Source organism: Lissotriton vulgaris, chromosome 5 (assembly GCF_964263255.1).
Source record: "Lissotriton vulgaris chromosome 5, aLisVul1.2, whole genome shotgun sequence".
Lineage (NCBI taxonomy): Eukaryota > Metazoa > Chordata > Amphibia > Caudata > Salamandridae > Lissotriton > Lissotriton vulgaris.
The window spans coordinates 663,152,088-663,167,029 of record NC_141693.1 but is presented as its reverse complement, the minus strand read 5'-3'; the positions used below and the strand labels follow the sequence as shown (position 1 = coordinate 663,167,029).

The following is a 14,942-nucleotide window of genomic DNA, read 5'->3' as shown; positions in this document are numbered from 1 at the left end:
TGATGAAACCATCAGTGTCGGAGCATGTATTCAGCGTTAATTCAGATTATTGCAAATATGCCTATACCCCAGGGCTTTAAGTGGGCCGGGTCTGAGCACCAGCAGTTTTTTAAGGGGGGGCCTTGAAACAGGTCTCTATGAGGCTCTGTTTTGTACCCGGGCACAGCCGTTCTGTTTTTTTCCCGACTGCAGTGATAGCAGGCCCATCCATGTGCGCTGCTCAAACTGCTCACTTTTCACTAGTGGAGAAGTTACGGCATGACGTCATGCCAGGTGAGCATTGTAGGGAAAGGGAAATCCTTTAAAGTCATTTTCTCTCTGTATTTCCCTTCTTTTTCTTCGGGTGCACACTATGCTAAACACAGATTTTTAGTTTACGTGTTTTTAAGCCATGCCCTTAATTACATTGGCCACGCCCCATTGAAAGACCCGTCAGTTTTTTTATCCCACTTAAAGCCCTGCTATACCCTAAAGTTAATTACAAAAAAAGAAAAGCAGAAGGAGAAACCGTTTGCAGAAAAGTAGGTTCTGAAAATTGTGCCAGAGGTTTCAGGGGATGTACGTCAGTGCAACGCGATCAAAATGATCGCAGTACTTTACGACGCAGCCATTACAACGCAAGTCGTTACTACGACTTGCGTTGGAGGGCGCTGGATTGTGGATTAGTTTAATTTTCTATTCCAACTCCAGCCCACGTAACAGTAGGGAAGGTGTTGGAATAAAAAATCAAACTATTCCTTTACCAAGAGCGCCCTCCAGCGCAAGTCGTAGTAACAACTTGCGTTGTAATGGCAGCGTTGTAAAGGACGCGCGGTGTAAACACCGCGTCGTAAAGGTTGTTTACCGGTTTCAGGGCATCACATGCTTGGGCTTGCATGTGTCTTCTTTCTGGGAGACGGACGGTAGTGCTGGAAACTTGGTAACCCCAACTATAGGAAAGGCCAGACAGATCAAGTCACAAGAAGGAAGCGAGAGCTAAGCACGCTATGTTAAAAGAATATCATGTTGTCTTAACCAGGCCTAATATTTGCTGCTGTATTTTTTAGACATTCAAAATAGTCTTGTGAGCAGAGCCCATTGTATACGAAGGTGAGGGGAAAGCCCCTTTCTTCACTTGTTTTTATGGCCAAAACTATCAAAGCAATTTTGATCGTCAAGTGTTCCTCGTGTCCTTCCTGCAACACTCACGATTTACTAGTTGTTCGTTTGTTTTATTGTAAGGTTGTTATGTTGTATTTGGGGCCCCTTTCACTCCCCGCCAGCGTCAACCTAATTGAAATGGTCCCCATTTCAATTCTTTGTGACATTCGCGTAGGGTTTAGTTGATGTTTTCCTTTCTTTTAACTTACTTTCTTTACTTCTGGCGAAGTGAAGAAATACATGTATTTTAATCATCCCAATCCAAGCCCTTCCTTCCCGAGTTTTATTTTTCTCGAATCAGTTGCTGTTTTACATGTAGCCACTAGATGCCGCCACAGCACAACGTTTTAGGTTTTTGATGCTTAAGTCTTGTGAATATCTACTTCTGAGGGGAGGACACTGGATGTCTGGGTATGGAATGGGTAAGAACTGTACATGGACAACATCAGCAGAGGCACGAGGGTTTTTGTTCACTCGCTGAGCGTTAATGTCGTATCTATGGCCCATTTCTATATTTGAGGTATTTCATTTGATACTCACCTTAACATGTTGCTCCCCAAAATAAACCCCATTGTCGGTTTCCAGGTAAAGTAGCAGTTTTACCAAACTGCTGGGCCCTTTACACTTGAAGCACAGTAGACAACATTGTTGAGTTGTTATTGCTGCAGCCATTGGTCGATTCACTAATTCTTCTGTGAGCGCGAGTGGCTGGGTTATCAGTTCCTACGTGAAGTCTCTAAATGCGTTTTTTTGTATTTGTGTGTGTGCGTTTGTGGTTTATTTACTGATCTACACTAGAACAACAAATCAAGTTCCCAGAGGGGTGTCGTAGCGCTACAGCCCATGTCCACCTGTAACTTTGGCCAGTAGGTATCTCAAGCATATACCCCTCTCCAACCCTCCCAAAAAAGAAATATAGGCACTTTTTCTGGGCTGTAAAATTGTATTTTAGGGATGCTTAACAGCTGTTTGAAAAAAAATCCCCGGCCCTCTGCTGATTGCGATTATTGTGTTGCCCTTCGGAGGGAAGGCAGGCCCGTGTGTCGTCACAGAGTGCCCTGATGACAAGAAGCAGTATGTGTGGTGCTCCATCTTCACTAATCATTGTCGCGTCTCTGACGTCATTCATTGTTCTTACTAACCCTACCTGGATTTAGTGTCTCTCCCTTTACTTGTCGCTCTGAGTGCGTCACCCTCTTGTGTAAGGAATGAAACGCATGCCCACTCCTGTTTCTGTTGAGATCTATGTATATAGTTTCACCCCCAAAAATGAAATGACTGTTCGGTTTTGTGATTGTCTTTCATGAAATGTTTTACTAAAGTCTTGCCATGTAATGCCAAATAATGAATTCTGTTGAAAGAAGTTGTATTAATTTATTTTGCATGTTAAAAAAAATGTGAACGAAAAACGCCTGTCCGTGCATGAAATGGGGTCACAGTTCACGGAATAAACAGTCCCTGTTGCAGGGGTTGGGGATAAATTGGTGGGTTCTTCGCCCCGCATTGTTCCTTGATTCCCAGACACTTAGAAGCACACAGAGGCCCATTTCTCTTCATTGACTTCCAGCAAGTGCTGTTGAAAGTGCCGCCTATCCCAACATATGCCAGTCAGGAGAGAGCGGGTGCGGCCTAAAATACATGCTTGGACACTGCCCATGTGCCCGGGGTAGCGTAAAACCAGGGACTGTTGTTTGCAGAATTTAGAAACATAAAGGTTCTTCTGACACAGGTTTTACAGCAGTCTTTGGATGGGACCAATTTAGGACAAATAACCAAATGGATTAAAATTATTTTTTGCGGGTAATATGGTATGTGTGTGAGGACTGGTTTAATAATTGGAAACCCTCAATTTCCAAGCCACCATTTTAAATAGACCCATGTCAGGGACAGCCGTGAACGCTGCAGGTAAGAGTGGTGGGGCCAGGTATGGAGGGATTTCAAGAGACGAGCACGAGGGAAAATTAAATAAATACATAATTTCCCCTCGTGGTTGTCTCACGAAATCCCCGCCCATCCGCCCCCCACCGCTCTTATGGGCAGCGGCAGCGGCTGAGGAGGGATAAGCACATATCGCTCGTTGGTTCGATGCCAGGGCCCCTTGACGTGAGTAGGAGCACGCAAAGAGGAAAAGTTGTTGACCTTCTCAATGTTCTATGCAAAATTTCAGATCATGGTGAGGCTTCCAGGGTATACGATCTACCACTTAGGTTTGAAAATCCTGTCATTTCTATCCATTTTTGTTGCACATATCCTTTTTTACACCAATAACATGATTCTGCAGCTTGGCTGTCATTCAGAGGTTGGCAGCCAAGAATTGGGGTAGGTCACATGAGTGCCACCTCTCACTTCCCCGCGTCATTTAGAGTTGGGTAACTGCTGTTCCTGAGGGTGGAGCCCCAATGGTCTCGACTATCAGAACATCTCTTACCAGCCCACACTGCCAAAGATGTGGCTTTCGGCATTCCCCCACTTCAGATGCCATGTCAGTCCTTTGTTTTCTTTCAGCTGCCACCATGCACTTTAGGAGTTTGAAAATAAAGATATGACTGGTTCATTATGCCACCATAGCATGGTAGAGTGACTGAAGGTTTTTAGCAAAGACCTTTGACTTTAGTAAAATTATATAAATAAGATACTTATGTACAGGGGCTTTCAGCCAGCCTTCATCCATTGGTCAGTTGTTGTGTCATTTACATTTTCTTCCGCCCCTTACAGCATACAAAGTGAGGCTAAGGGTCAGCCCATGGCTAACTTCACTGTTATGTTATGTTATAAAGGTATTTATAACGCGCACTGCTACTCAAGAGTGTCCTGGCGCGTGAGTGAGTGATAACATTCTGCTGTTTCACAAGGAACACATCCACACACAAAGAACTCCATTACGATGCCGGTCGGACGAGCATCCAACCGGCATTGTGTCGGAAACAGGACTGCCCGACAAGAGTAGCGGTCTCACTTCCCAAAATAGGCTGTGACCGCCTTCACGAGAGTCGGAAGGTGTATCTTTACTATTGCGGCTTGTGCTGAGAGCTGCAGCACAAGCCGCTATGGAAAATATACACTTTTTAAACATCCATGCACCATGTAGCCGGCACCATGTGGTGCCATGTATGTTTTGGGGGGCACCACAGGTGCCTCGCAGGCCTCATAGCGGAGGCTGCGGGTGGACAGGGGCCCTGCTAGGGGCTCCGACAGCCTAATTCTGATAGCCTTTCTATAGCGGTTGGACAGCCACAGAAAGGTTGTAGGAAATGTGCATTGTAATCCTCAATGCGGTGCCTGAGCAGGCACTACCTCCATTTTGTGGATTGTGATCCATCCTCCACCCTGATGGGCTGCTTGAGCCTGTCGGAGGTGGAGTGGATTCCCCCAGCAGGCATCGGTGGGACTCCAGGTATAATAACATGGCAGTCGGAGTGATGCCTCAGATGTTGGGCGGAACGCCACAGACGAACTATCGAATAGCCTTCCTCCCGACATCCTAATGGGACCCAAAGTCGTTTCCTTTAGTGCCATTGACTCCTCCGCTACTGTGGGATTTTTTGAAACCCCCCAAAAATGTAGCTTTTAGCCTATTTTTTTTTTAATTAGTGGGGGTCCAGGGCTCCCCCAATAATGGAGTTTTACAAAAATCTTGCCAGTGCATAATAATCAATGACAAAGCTTACAAGCTGGAAGTTAGCAGCTACGCTACTGGCTTTTTCAATGCACATCAGCTAGAGCATTCAGTAAAAAAGAGCCAGTTTGCTAAAAAAAAAAAACGTTTAGCAAGCTGGCTGTGGCCCAACCAATGGCTGTCCTGCCTGCTAAGGCCCCTAGTATTCTTGGCCTGCACAGTGACCCAGTGAAGGGAAAACGCTTTGAAATTGGGAACGTTGCAGACTAAAATTCTGCAAATATTTTCTATTGTGCACAGAAAAGCTTTACAAAAGGGAAATTTCCATAGAAATATTTAGTAAATGTTTTCAGGTTGATGGGGGTCAAACCGATCAGCCAATACTAAAGTCCCATGTCATGGCCCTGAGGTTTACGATTTCTCAAATATATGGAAAGGACGGTCCCCTGTATCTAAATGCTTCTGATTACTGTATGAAATAAACCAAAGGTCCAGTAAGATGTAACATGAGATAGTGGCTATTCGATTAAGCCCACTGTACAGCTAAACTTTGCTTTTAAAGGATAAATCTATTCAGCTCCGAAATATATGAAAATGTAATCAAAACTCATCTTTGCACCCCATGTTAGTAGAGACACTGGAGCACGATTAAGGTCCAAACAGTAGGTCAAAGGCATTTGCACATGACCCCTAGGTCCTCAGTAGATCAGGTTTTTAATGTAACTATAATATGCATATAAATCTCCATTCAGAAGCACCGTCGATAAATTTACCATATGCAGAACTCATTGGGCGATCCCTAAATGAGTGAGTGGATTTTGTTGTCTGATGATAGGGGGCCTCCAGGAGACAGTGTGCCACCCAGGTGAAAGAGCATGGGGACATGCCTTCATATATATTCACTTCTTTTAAAAAGGAAAGCGCAGTTACAAATGCCATCTGGGGAATTAACTCCAGCTCAAGGCACGGCCATGCAGGACCAGCCATAAAGTCGCCAACGAAAGGACCGCTTTAATGGAGTAGCCTGTCTGCCTAACTCTAAATGTTATGTAGGACTCCCTCCTCTTTGTTATTGATTAGATCCACTTTAAACAGATCTTATGTTTAAGGATATGTGAAAGATTGTATGATTTCCATCTTTATCAACATCATATTTTTGGAAAGTTACTGATGCATTATTCCTGTATTTGAGGCCTATTGTTGAAGGAATGGCTGAGTAACCTGAGCATTGTGTACTTCGGGATCGCGTTCAAATTTACTGGTTGGATTAGTGGGGGAATCCTTGAGGAAGCAAAGACTGCTGCTAAACACTGTCTCATGAACAACTAAGCAGGACCAAAGTGCAATCCACAATCTGAACAGACCCTGCTATGTGCACGCTGCATGTTTCTCTCCTGGGGTTGCCTGATGCTGGCTGGAACCCCAGAGAGCCCTCTTCCGAAGGATATTAATAAGGTTGATACTTAAGGAATGGGGCTTGCTGCTGAGGCTGCCACTCAGTCATCTCTGCTAGTGCCTGGTATTCTCACGTCTCATAACCTTGCCATCACCTGAAATTTACTGATACCCAGTTGTCCACATAATCACTTGACCCATGTGAAAGAATCTAGATCTATCCACCATATAGGAGTGTTTCATTTTATTAAGAAAATCAATGCATAGAAATCAAGGGAGAGTTAACATCCTGCCCTCAAACATTGTTGGTTGACGAGGATTTTTATGTTTCATGTCCAGCTATCAAGCTTTAAGTTTTAAAGGTTGATTGTGGTAAATCAGCTCCCGTTTGTACAATCCTCGCTTGTTCATTTCAAGCCATCAGTCGTATTGGTCCGACATAATGCTCAATGCAGGGCATTAAGTGCAACAATCAGTTTCCAGTCAATGAGCGATCAATCCAATGAGTCCCTGGAAACAAATTCAACAACTATCAATTCAATTCCTCACTCAATCACTCTTATACATAAGGTGACTGTGGCTCCCTGGGCTCTGTTTCCTCTAAGACTTTTGCCTCATGTTGGGTTGAGATTTGAGAAGTGAGATTCCATTGGTCACTGCTTTCATAATTAATCATGCCACTGAATACAAGCTTCTAGCTTTTAGTCTGTAGATCAGTTTTAAGATTAAGGAAGTGAATTAAAACCACAAAACAGCTAAATGTATTCTTTGCTCAATAGAAAAATATATCCACAGCCTCATTTTAAGTGTTTCTTTCGAACCGAGTAGTAAAACTGTCACAGGGAATTCTGGTAATCGATGGCCACAGAATTTCCATGAGTTGTGCTAGCACCCAATTTCCAATTTTTTCTAGTAGGAATGGGGAATACCGTGGTGGAATTCATCTACGTAATATCTGGAAGAATTTGTGCAGTCAAAAGGACAGTGATTGAAGCCAGTTTACACATAATTCATAATATGAAATTGGGTAAAGTACAATTTGTGACCAATTTCAACATTATTGAGTCATTTGGAATAAAGCCATCATTGTTGATCTTAAATACTCTTAATTTGAGTTCAGATAGAAAACAAAAGCCCGATGAAAAAATAGAGTGGAATAAAGAGTCAAGACCATACGCTCAAGCAGTGGTGCTAAGCCAAGTAAATAATGGATTTACAAAATTAGAGACACATGGTTCTACCAAACTGTGCTATTATTAATAATATATGTCTACAAACTGGACCAGAATGTGGCCGGCCAATGGCTACAGAGTGGTAGGAAGGTGGCTGGTAGAAATTCTACATTTGTTCACAAATAATAAATATATTCTGCATATTTCTGAAGGCCAGCACCTTCTGTTTGAGCAAAGTGAAGGAAGTCCACTCCAAAGAGCTGGACTACAGTCTAGAGATGTCTCGTAAACACATACATCCAGGCTTCGCAGAATATCAATCCTTGGTGAACTGTAATGTAATTACAAAAATCCTTGTTTGCTTGGAAGTTGGGGTATCATTTAGAGTTGGGTTGGAATCCCTTTTACTGTAATAAGAGTGCATTCAGGTCAGTGGCACTCTAAACAAACAGATGGACCATATATCAAATCTTGGTGGATATATCATTCTGCCAAACTCCAAATAACCACCTTAGTTTAGCGCTGGCCCTCAAAATCAGTATCTGACCACGATTCTCCATTGTCATTGGCAAACAATACAGTGAACCGATGGCAGCCGAAAGATGGAGCATTTGTATGATGGTTGTCAGCCACACCATAATAATGTACAAACACAACAGTGTTCTGTGACAACAAGTCTGCTGCTGGGCAAAGGGTTTGGGCTCAAAGCGTAATATCTGAGTCTCCTCGTGATTATCAATGGTGTGGGATGAAGCTATGAAATTTCGTGTTCTTGGCTATGATTCCAGGAATGAAGACTTGCTCAACGGAGAGGACCTCTGCTCCTGGCATTTGTCGTGCAGGATACCTGGCAGTGAGACATCTTACCTTGGACATTGTGGAGGTCTCTGCCTTCAGCTGTGATTCCTTGTTAGCCAGCAGCAAAGGCAAATGATCCCAGGCAGACCAGTTCATTTTTGTTTTGTTTTTTATAATTCTTATTGAAGTATTAAAGACAAGCAAATTGGCAACAATAGCAATATAATATCAATAGTAAATAATAACATTTAGAGTACAAAATAATGAAATAGTTCAGAGTATGAACGAGAGCAATATAAGTCAATAAATATATATGAAGTATGTTTTATTTTGTGAAAAGTAAAAGGGTGACGAAAAAAAAGAAAAAAAAAAGAAAGAAAAAGATGGTATTTAACATATAGGTGAGTGAGCAGACCAGTTCATCTTTGCGAATTAGTTCTACTTGCATAACGCTGGATTAGGGCTGGAATACCCATAGGTCTCACATTGCACCTCTGTGCAGATGGAGCAATGGCGATCAATCAGTAAAAAAATGCAGTGGCTTTCAAAAAAGGTGTTTCTAAATAATATTCGAAAAATAATTTAGACCTTAGCAAAGGCCAGCTTTTTCTGCCCCATGAATTCCTCTTTTGTCCCATTTGCACAGCCGAAACAGTTAAATAAAGGCTGACATAGTTTTAATGCTCATCAGTTGTAATCTGGACTGATCTTCACATCAGAATGGGCAGCAGGGCACTTTCCACTATTGAGTAAACTCTGGCCTTACCTGGCTAAGGATTATGTTGGACCAATAAGTATGATGGCTTGATGATGAACCCTGTCACCATGTAGTGCCCAGCTCGATGCTTGCTGCTCTTTGCAGATGTCTCTCATGCTGATTTTGGAGAACTCCCCTAAAGGTTTCTGTTCCTGACAAGCTTCACAGTCTCCAGTTGAGGGGACCCTGACATGTGCCATAATGAAATCTGATTCATGCATCTAATGTTATAACATTTTGGAAAAAGTGTCCATTGCACTGAGAGGTCTGAGACTTGTAGGATATTCATTATCTAGCCACTCCTTAAAGAGTTGTCGGTCCAAAAAGGAGACAAATGAATCAAGGGAATTTGGCTCCACCCTTTCCCAAACAAGCCCATCAAAAATATGATTTACATATTACCTCTTAACGATTACAATATTTCTTGTATTAATGTTTGGTCACGTTTTGTACCAGCAAGAGGGTCTTTGACAATGCATTTCTCAGCAAAGCCAAAGAGTAGAGTTAGAGAACAGACCTTTTCTCTAATTGACTTTCAGGAAGTTTCCTTTATGCTGCAAACCTCCAAGAAGGAAGTGCTCTTATATGGTTGTGCTACCCTTAGATTCCTAGTTTCATGCAGAGAAGACAACCATTTCATTTACTTTCAATTATTTTCATTGTCACTTTCCAGGAGAACAATTTTTCGACACACTGAAAATAATGTATTCGTTTTTTGACATTATTCTTACATCCTGCTCCTTCCACTTCCACCTCACAAGTAAATTAAACACCACACATTGCGTCAGGAACACCATGGGTTCACTTCCCCCCATCTACCTCTGGCCTCACTGATGTTGATTGCCTGTGTGTTTTACCCAGGCCCTTCTTCTCTACAGGATTAGAAAAAGTGACCCAGCAGCATCCGTTAATTCCCCACTCAGACATTTTATTTAATGTAGCATGTGTATTTTTTATTTCACAGTACATTTTTTATTCCCAGACCTTGTTTCATTGCCACCCTGTAATGAGGTTTCCTGACTTTATCCCCTTGTGTACTTCAGACGGCCCCCGGCCATCCAACGTCATGGTGGGCGTGTGCGGAGGACGGCCTCGGGCCGTCTGAACTCCGCCCACTCAATAAAACACCCACACAGCGCGAAAATTCGTGCAGCGCGGAAAGGGTTAAGAGGTCTTAGTTTAATAGAGATTTTTTAGAGCTTCTCTTGTTTGGTGAAGTCATGGTCCTGTGATCCTTATTTTAACCGCTGTCCGACAGGGATTTTCATTCTTAAGCAACAGAGATTGAGCGGGAAGCAAGTGTCCAGTATCAAGTACTGTGCAGAGATTGGCTAGTGGTAGCAGTGGGAAGGGCTCCACTCTTCTAATGGATCACTCTCATCTCAACTGTTATGAAGAAGATATTCAGTTTACTTTTGTGATAGCTGTTCCAAATGGAGAGAGACCTCGAGGATATGCAAATATATCTCCATTACTAGCTGATTTGGTTTTTCGGTGCAAGGTCAGGTCTTTGGTATCAAAGGGGCTGCCAATGAAGTGCCTTCAGAGTGCCAGGTCACTGCAAGGTTAATCACAGCAGAACAAACTACTTCTAGACAAGTTGCTAGCATATTATCTGGAAAGAAACACAGTTCCTGAGGAAATTATTTTTTTCCAAAATATTTTCTGAAGTTGAATTGCAAAGTGGAGCATAGAGTAAGTGGAAGAGAATTCAACAATCTGGAACGTGAAACAGAGGCTTGATGGAGTCCTCTGCAGGCAAATCTTTTCCTATCGATAGATAAAGGAAACATTCACATGGCGAGTCTGATTGGAGAGCCGCAACAGTAGATACAATAATTAAATGCTATGTTGCTGCATCAAGAAAGGCTCACATAGCTGCAAGAGATATATTGAATAGATCATGTCAGAAGTGCAGACTTTCCAGATTTTATTGGCCACTTAATTTGCCCTAGAAAAGAAACCAAAGACCTATTTAACAATTTGTTGATTCCTACTCTTTGGCATGATTCCAGTGGTCTTCATATATGTCCCTAAAGGTAGTTGAACCGCCATATGAACATCGGAGAGCTTGTGTCTATCCAGAACTGGAAGACTAATCGATCAAATATTTTACACTTCAACTGCTCTTCTCCATCCTTTGGATCATCTTGAAAACTAGCTATTGCGCGAAGTTCTCAGTTAACCAGCCTAGACTCTTTTTGCTTTTCTCTTAGATGCTACTGTCATTAAGGTTCAGTCCTGGCTACCAAACTGATGGAGTTTACTGTTTATGCAGGTCATCTGGGATTCAACCCTTGCCCCCTTAGAAGCTACATTTTACTGGATTCTAACCAGGTCTTAGATTTCCCCCCTCAATCTCTGTCATAGTAGACCATCATTAATGTATAGGCTTTTAGGCAACCTTCTGCTTCACAGTTCGTATATGGCCACAGACTCATGGTTTCTTGAAATGATGTAATTTCACATGATAAGCTCAAGGAAAACACAATGTCTATGTCGAGATGGACTGCAACATTTTGCCACCTCCATGGGGTTTTTCTTTTGGTCCTTCTACTTTGGATGGCAATCTGCTGGCATCCTCTGAGGCAAAGAGCTTGTGGTCAGAAGTCACAATATTCTGCATAGGAGCCTTATCAACCTGCAGCCATCTTTCTGCTCATGAAATCTATCTCAAGCTGAAGTCATCCTTATGCTCATGAAATCATTCAAGCAGGTTCTCCAAGGCCCGGCTCTGAAATAGATAAAGCTTAGTGGTGCTCCTGTGCCTTATGAATATATGTGGATCTTTTCAGTACTTGGAGACCTGTGGGTAGTAAGGCACTTTACAGCTGAACGTCTCCCTTTCTGCAATCCCCTTTGGAAAAGTAAATAATGTGGAAACAGTGTCCACAGACTTCAAGCCCATATTAGGTGAGCTCCTTACCACCTAGGATTCCTCTCGTCATTCTATGCCTACATTAACAAGAACATCTTTTATTTGTCCTACTAACATAATGTTCATTTGTAAAGCACAAATCCTGGCACTGAATAACAGATGTGTATTGTTACACAACTCAATGGTACTCCTTTTATTGACCGTAGAAGAATGAAAGGCTGAGTGGACCCACCTGGATTTGAACCTGTGACTACGAGGTCAAACACAGGACCCTACAGTGGATGCATTAGTTTACTAAGCCACAAGACCCAGGGCTGGATGGGAGGTGTCATGGGTGACACTCGTTGGTCGAAGCGCCTCAGTGAATTCTCATTTCGAAAATGTTCCATACAGTGATGCCCAGGTTGACCTACAGAATAGTGCACTGACTGAACCCAAAAGTCCCATTCTGCATCAAACATTGACTAGAGACAGAATCTTCAGCTTTACCCAGAAGGCTCACCTTCCTTCTCTTAAAACCCACAGCAGAATTCTAGAATCCTAGTTCGTTAGGAACGTGTTTGATTGAAGTATTTAAAGATAGACTAACGTAAGGTTTCCAATCAAAAGTAAGGTGTTTGTGGCATTGGTTTCTGTTAGAAACAAAATTCACCCTGACTTTATTGTTATATGTTTGTTACATAATCAAACCTGCCCTTGGATCCAGGAAGAGTTATTTATCAGTAAATGGGTTTTCCCCATTTCTAACCTCTGGCATCAAATAATTCACCTGTTCCTGCAGTTATGGAGCGAGACACTCATTAGGATGCATATAATTGGTTCAGCCATGTCCACCATCTTTCTTTCGCTCTAAGCCTGAATTCAATGCTTGCTCCACCACCCACTCCTCTGCGACCATTGGCTACGAATCCTAGTCGATTGCACAAGTATGCGAATTTGAAGGAGCCTGGTCTAAGAGAGTGAGTTAAAATGACTCACAACTGTAAAGTATGTACTACAGGCCTAATTACCTTCCTCTCAACTTGACCCAGCTCCTGCTTTGTGGATATACCTGAAATAGTCTACCTTCGTTACTCAAATGTATGGCGGCATTGAGGCGTAGAGCAACAAATGTGCCAGTCAGGTTGGTATGTGGATTAAAGGAGTAGGCAATGTTTCTAGATCTCTCGTGAACCTTCAAAAATGTGATCTGATAACATAGGGTACTGAGAAGCGGGCTACCATTTTGGAGCTTCAGTTGTGCAAGTGGAATGTCCTTAACTCTAACAGTATTTAAGCCAGTTCATATGCTTATCTCAGCCTCCCCAATGGATGATCCGTATCGTAATACAAAATATGTATTTAGTGCATTTTTGTGCAGTTTTACTTTGTGCGTACCAATCCCAAAGCATAGTGAACATGAGAACCAATCAGGACTTATAGTTCCAAATACAGACTGAATTGCAAACTAGGATAACCAAGAAAAGAAACGGACATTTTTCCTCAATTGTTCAAAAGCAGGTTGTATTTATAATTATTTACAAATGTATGTACTTGGAAATATTCCCTGAGGAAAATAAACAGAAAAAGGAAAGGTAGAGACAAGGGTATTAGGAGTAAGTCAAAAGTAGGCCTGCACGAAACTTAAATCATTGTGAAAGATGAATTTACAAAACTCTTGAATGTCTTCCAGTCTCCTGCTGGTATCTAGATTTTTTTACGCATTTGTCCTCACGTAATTAAAATGAAGCAAGATGTCAGCAACTCAACTTGTGTAATTGTGTGAACACAACATTTTCATGGAATTTCTCAAATTTTCTCCCCAAAAAATCACTATATTTCACACATGCCTACCTAAATGTTGAGAATAGTCCTATAAGCTAGAAGATGAGAAGTTAAGGTGGCATTTACACATGTCCATTGTACTTGTGTAAATGCTGGGGTAGCACAATCACGTGGTGCCTTCCATCAACGCATGACATAGTTACAGCTCATACCTATATCTTGTGGAGAATTCAAATATTCAGCAAGGGAAACAAGTCCCTAGCCCAAGACTACTTGTGTACCCTCCCAATTTAACTTAAATTGAAGGCTGATGCTAGTCTCATGTCTCAAGATTAGAAGTTGTTTGGGACTACGCGCACACCTCTGACAGCTTCTCTTCTGCATGGACACACTTCCAAGTTGTTGGCATTAACCTCATTGCACTGATTTCATCCTTTCTATTGTCATGTTTCTTTTCGCCCCCCTCCCCCCTCCCCTGGGTTGATACCGTTGACATGCGCCAAAGCTTGTCTTACAAATTGCTAGTGAAACATATACAGAACGATATACCTTCCTGCTGCCTTGTGATGATTGAAACCTTGCCATTAACCTGCTGCTTTTCCTCTCCTCCCATCCAACACATGGTTTTAGCCAAGATGTCCGTCTACAAGAGAATGAGGCTGGCATGTTGCTTTGATTGCGGACGCTCTGATCCCGACTGCTCGTGCATGTCAGGCAGTGTTCATAGTAACATGGACACCCTCGAACGAGCCTTCCCACTTTCTTCTGTCTCTGTTAATAATGATTGCTCCACCAGTGTACGTGCCTGTAAGTTTCAACACCAACACATGCTGTTCCATGTCTGTGGCGTCTGTGAGGTCATCACCGTCTTGTGTCGTAACATTGTAGTCCTTCGATATTTTTACTTTATTCTTTTTTTTTATATTGGGCTGAAGCTTTTTTTGTTCAGTTCTGAGAGTAAACAATAAGATATTTTATCATTTTTTAATTTAGTCGCTTTTATCTTTGTATCGATAGAACGTTTGTTTGCGCTGTTTGTTGCTTCTTAGAATGTGGGTCCGTGCCGCAGCATGCGGGACCCCAGAGAGTGCAGTACAGTAATGTCTGGTGTGTACTTTTCATACCTATGAAAATGATGCTTAGCCAGTGTAAGAGATGGCTCATGATAAAACAAATTTGTAACGCATAAGTGCTATACGCGTCTCTGAATGTTGGAAGATGACTGAACTGCGCATGCGCATTAACCCTTTCGCTGCGGTGGCTATTCTGCCGCAGCGCTAAAGGGGCGGGGCGGCCGCGTGGCGGCCGCATGCTGGTGACAGAACCGCTCCGTCACCAGCCGCGGTTGATCTGTGCTGGTGACGGAGCGGTTCCGTCATGACCCGCCCCGCTCAATACATCTGCTGCGCAGGCGCGAAATCA

General features: G+C 42.6%; 1 protein-coding gene across 9 annotated transcripts in view; it reads left to right on the top strand.

Moving 5' to 3' along the window:
• KCNMA1 (potassium calcium-activated channel subfamily M alpha 1) overlaps window positions 1–14,942 on the top strand; it is a 1,464,982-nt gene that overhangs the window by 1,104,437 nt on the left and 345,603 nt on the right. For 3 of the 9 annotated variants that reach the window (XM_086922102.1, XM_086922101.1, XM_086922099.1), the window contains exon 19: window positions 14,151–14,327. The exons of the other annotated variants lie outside the window; for them this stretch is intronic. In XM_086922102.1, the coding sequence (XP_086778228.1) occupies window positions 14,151–14,327 (177 nt within the window). The remainder of the gene's footprint in view (window positions 1–14,150; window positions 14,328–14,942) is intronic. 9 annotated transcript variants of the gene reach the window in all.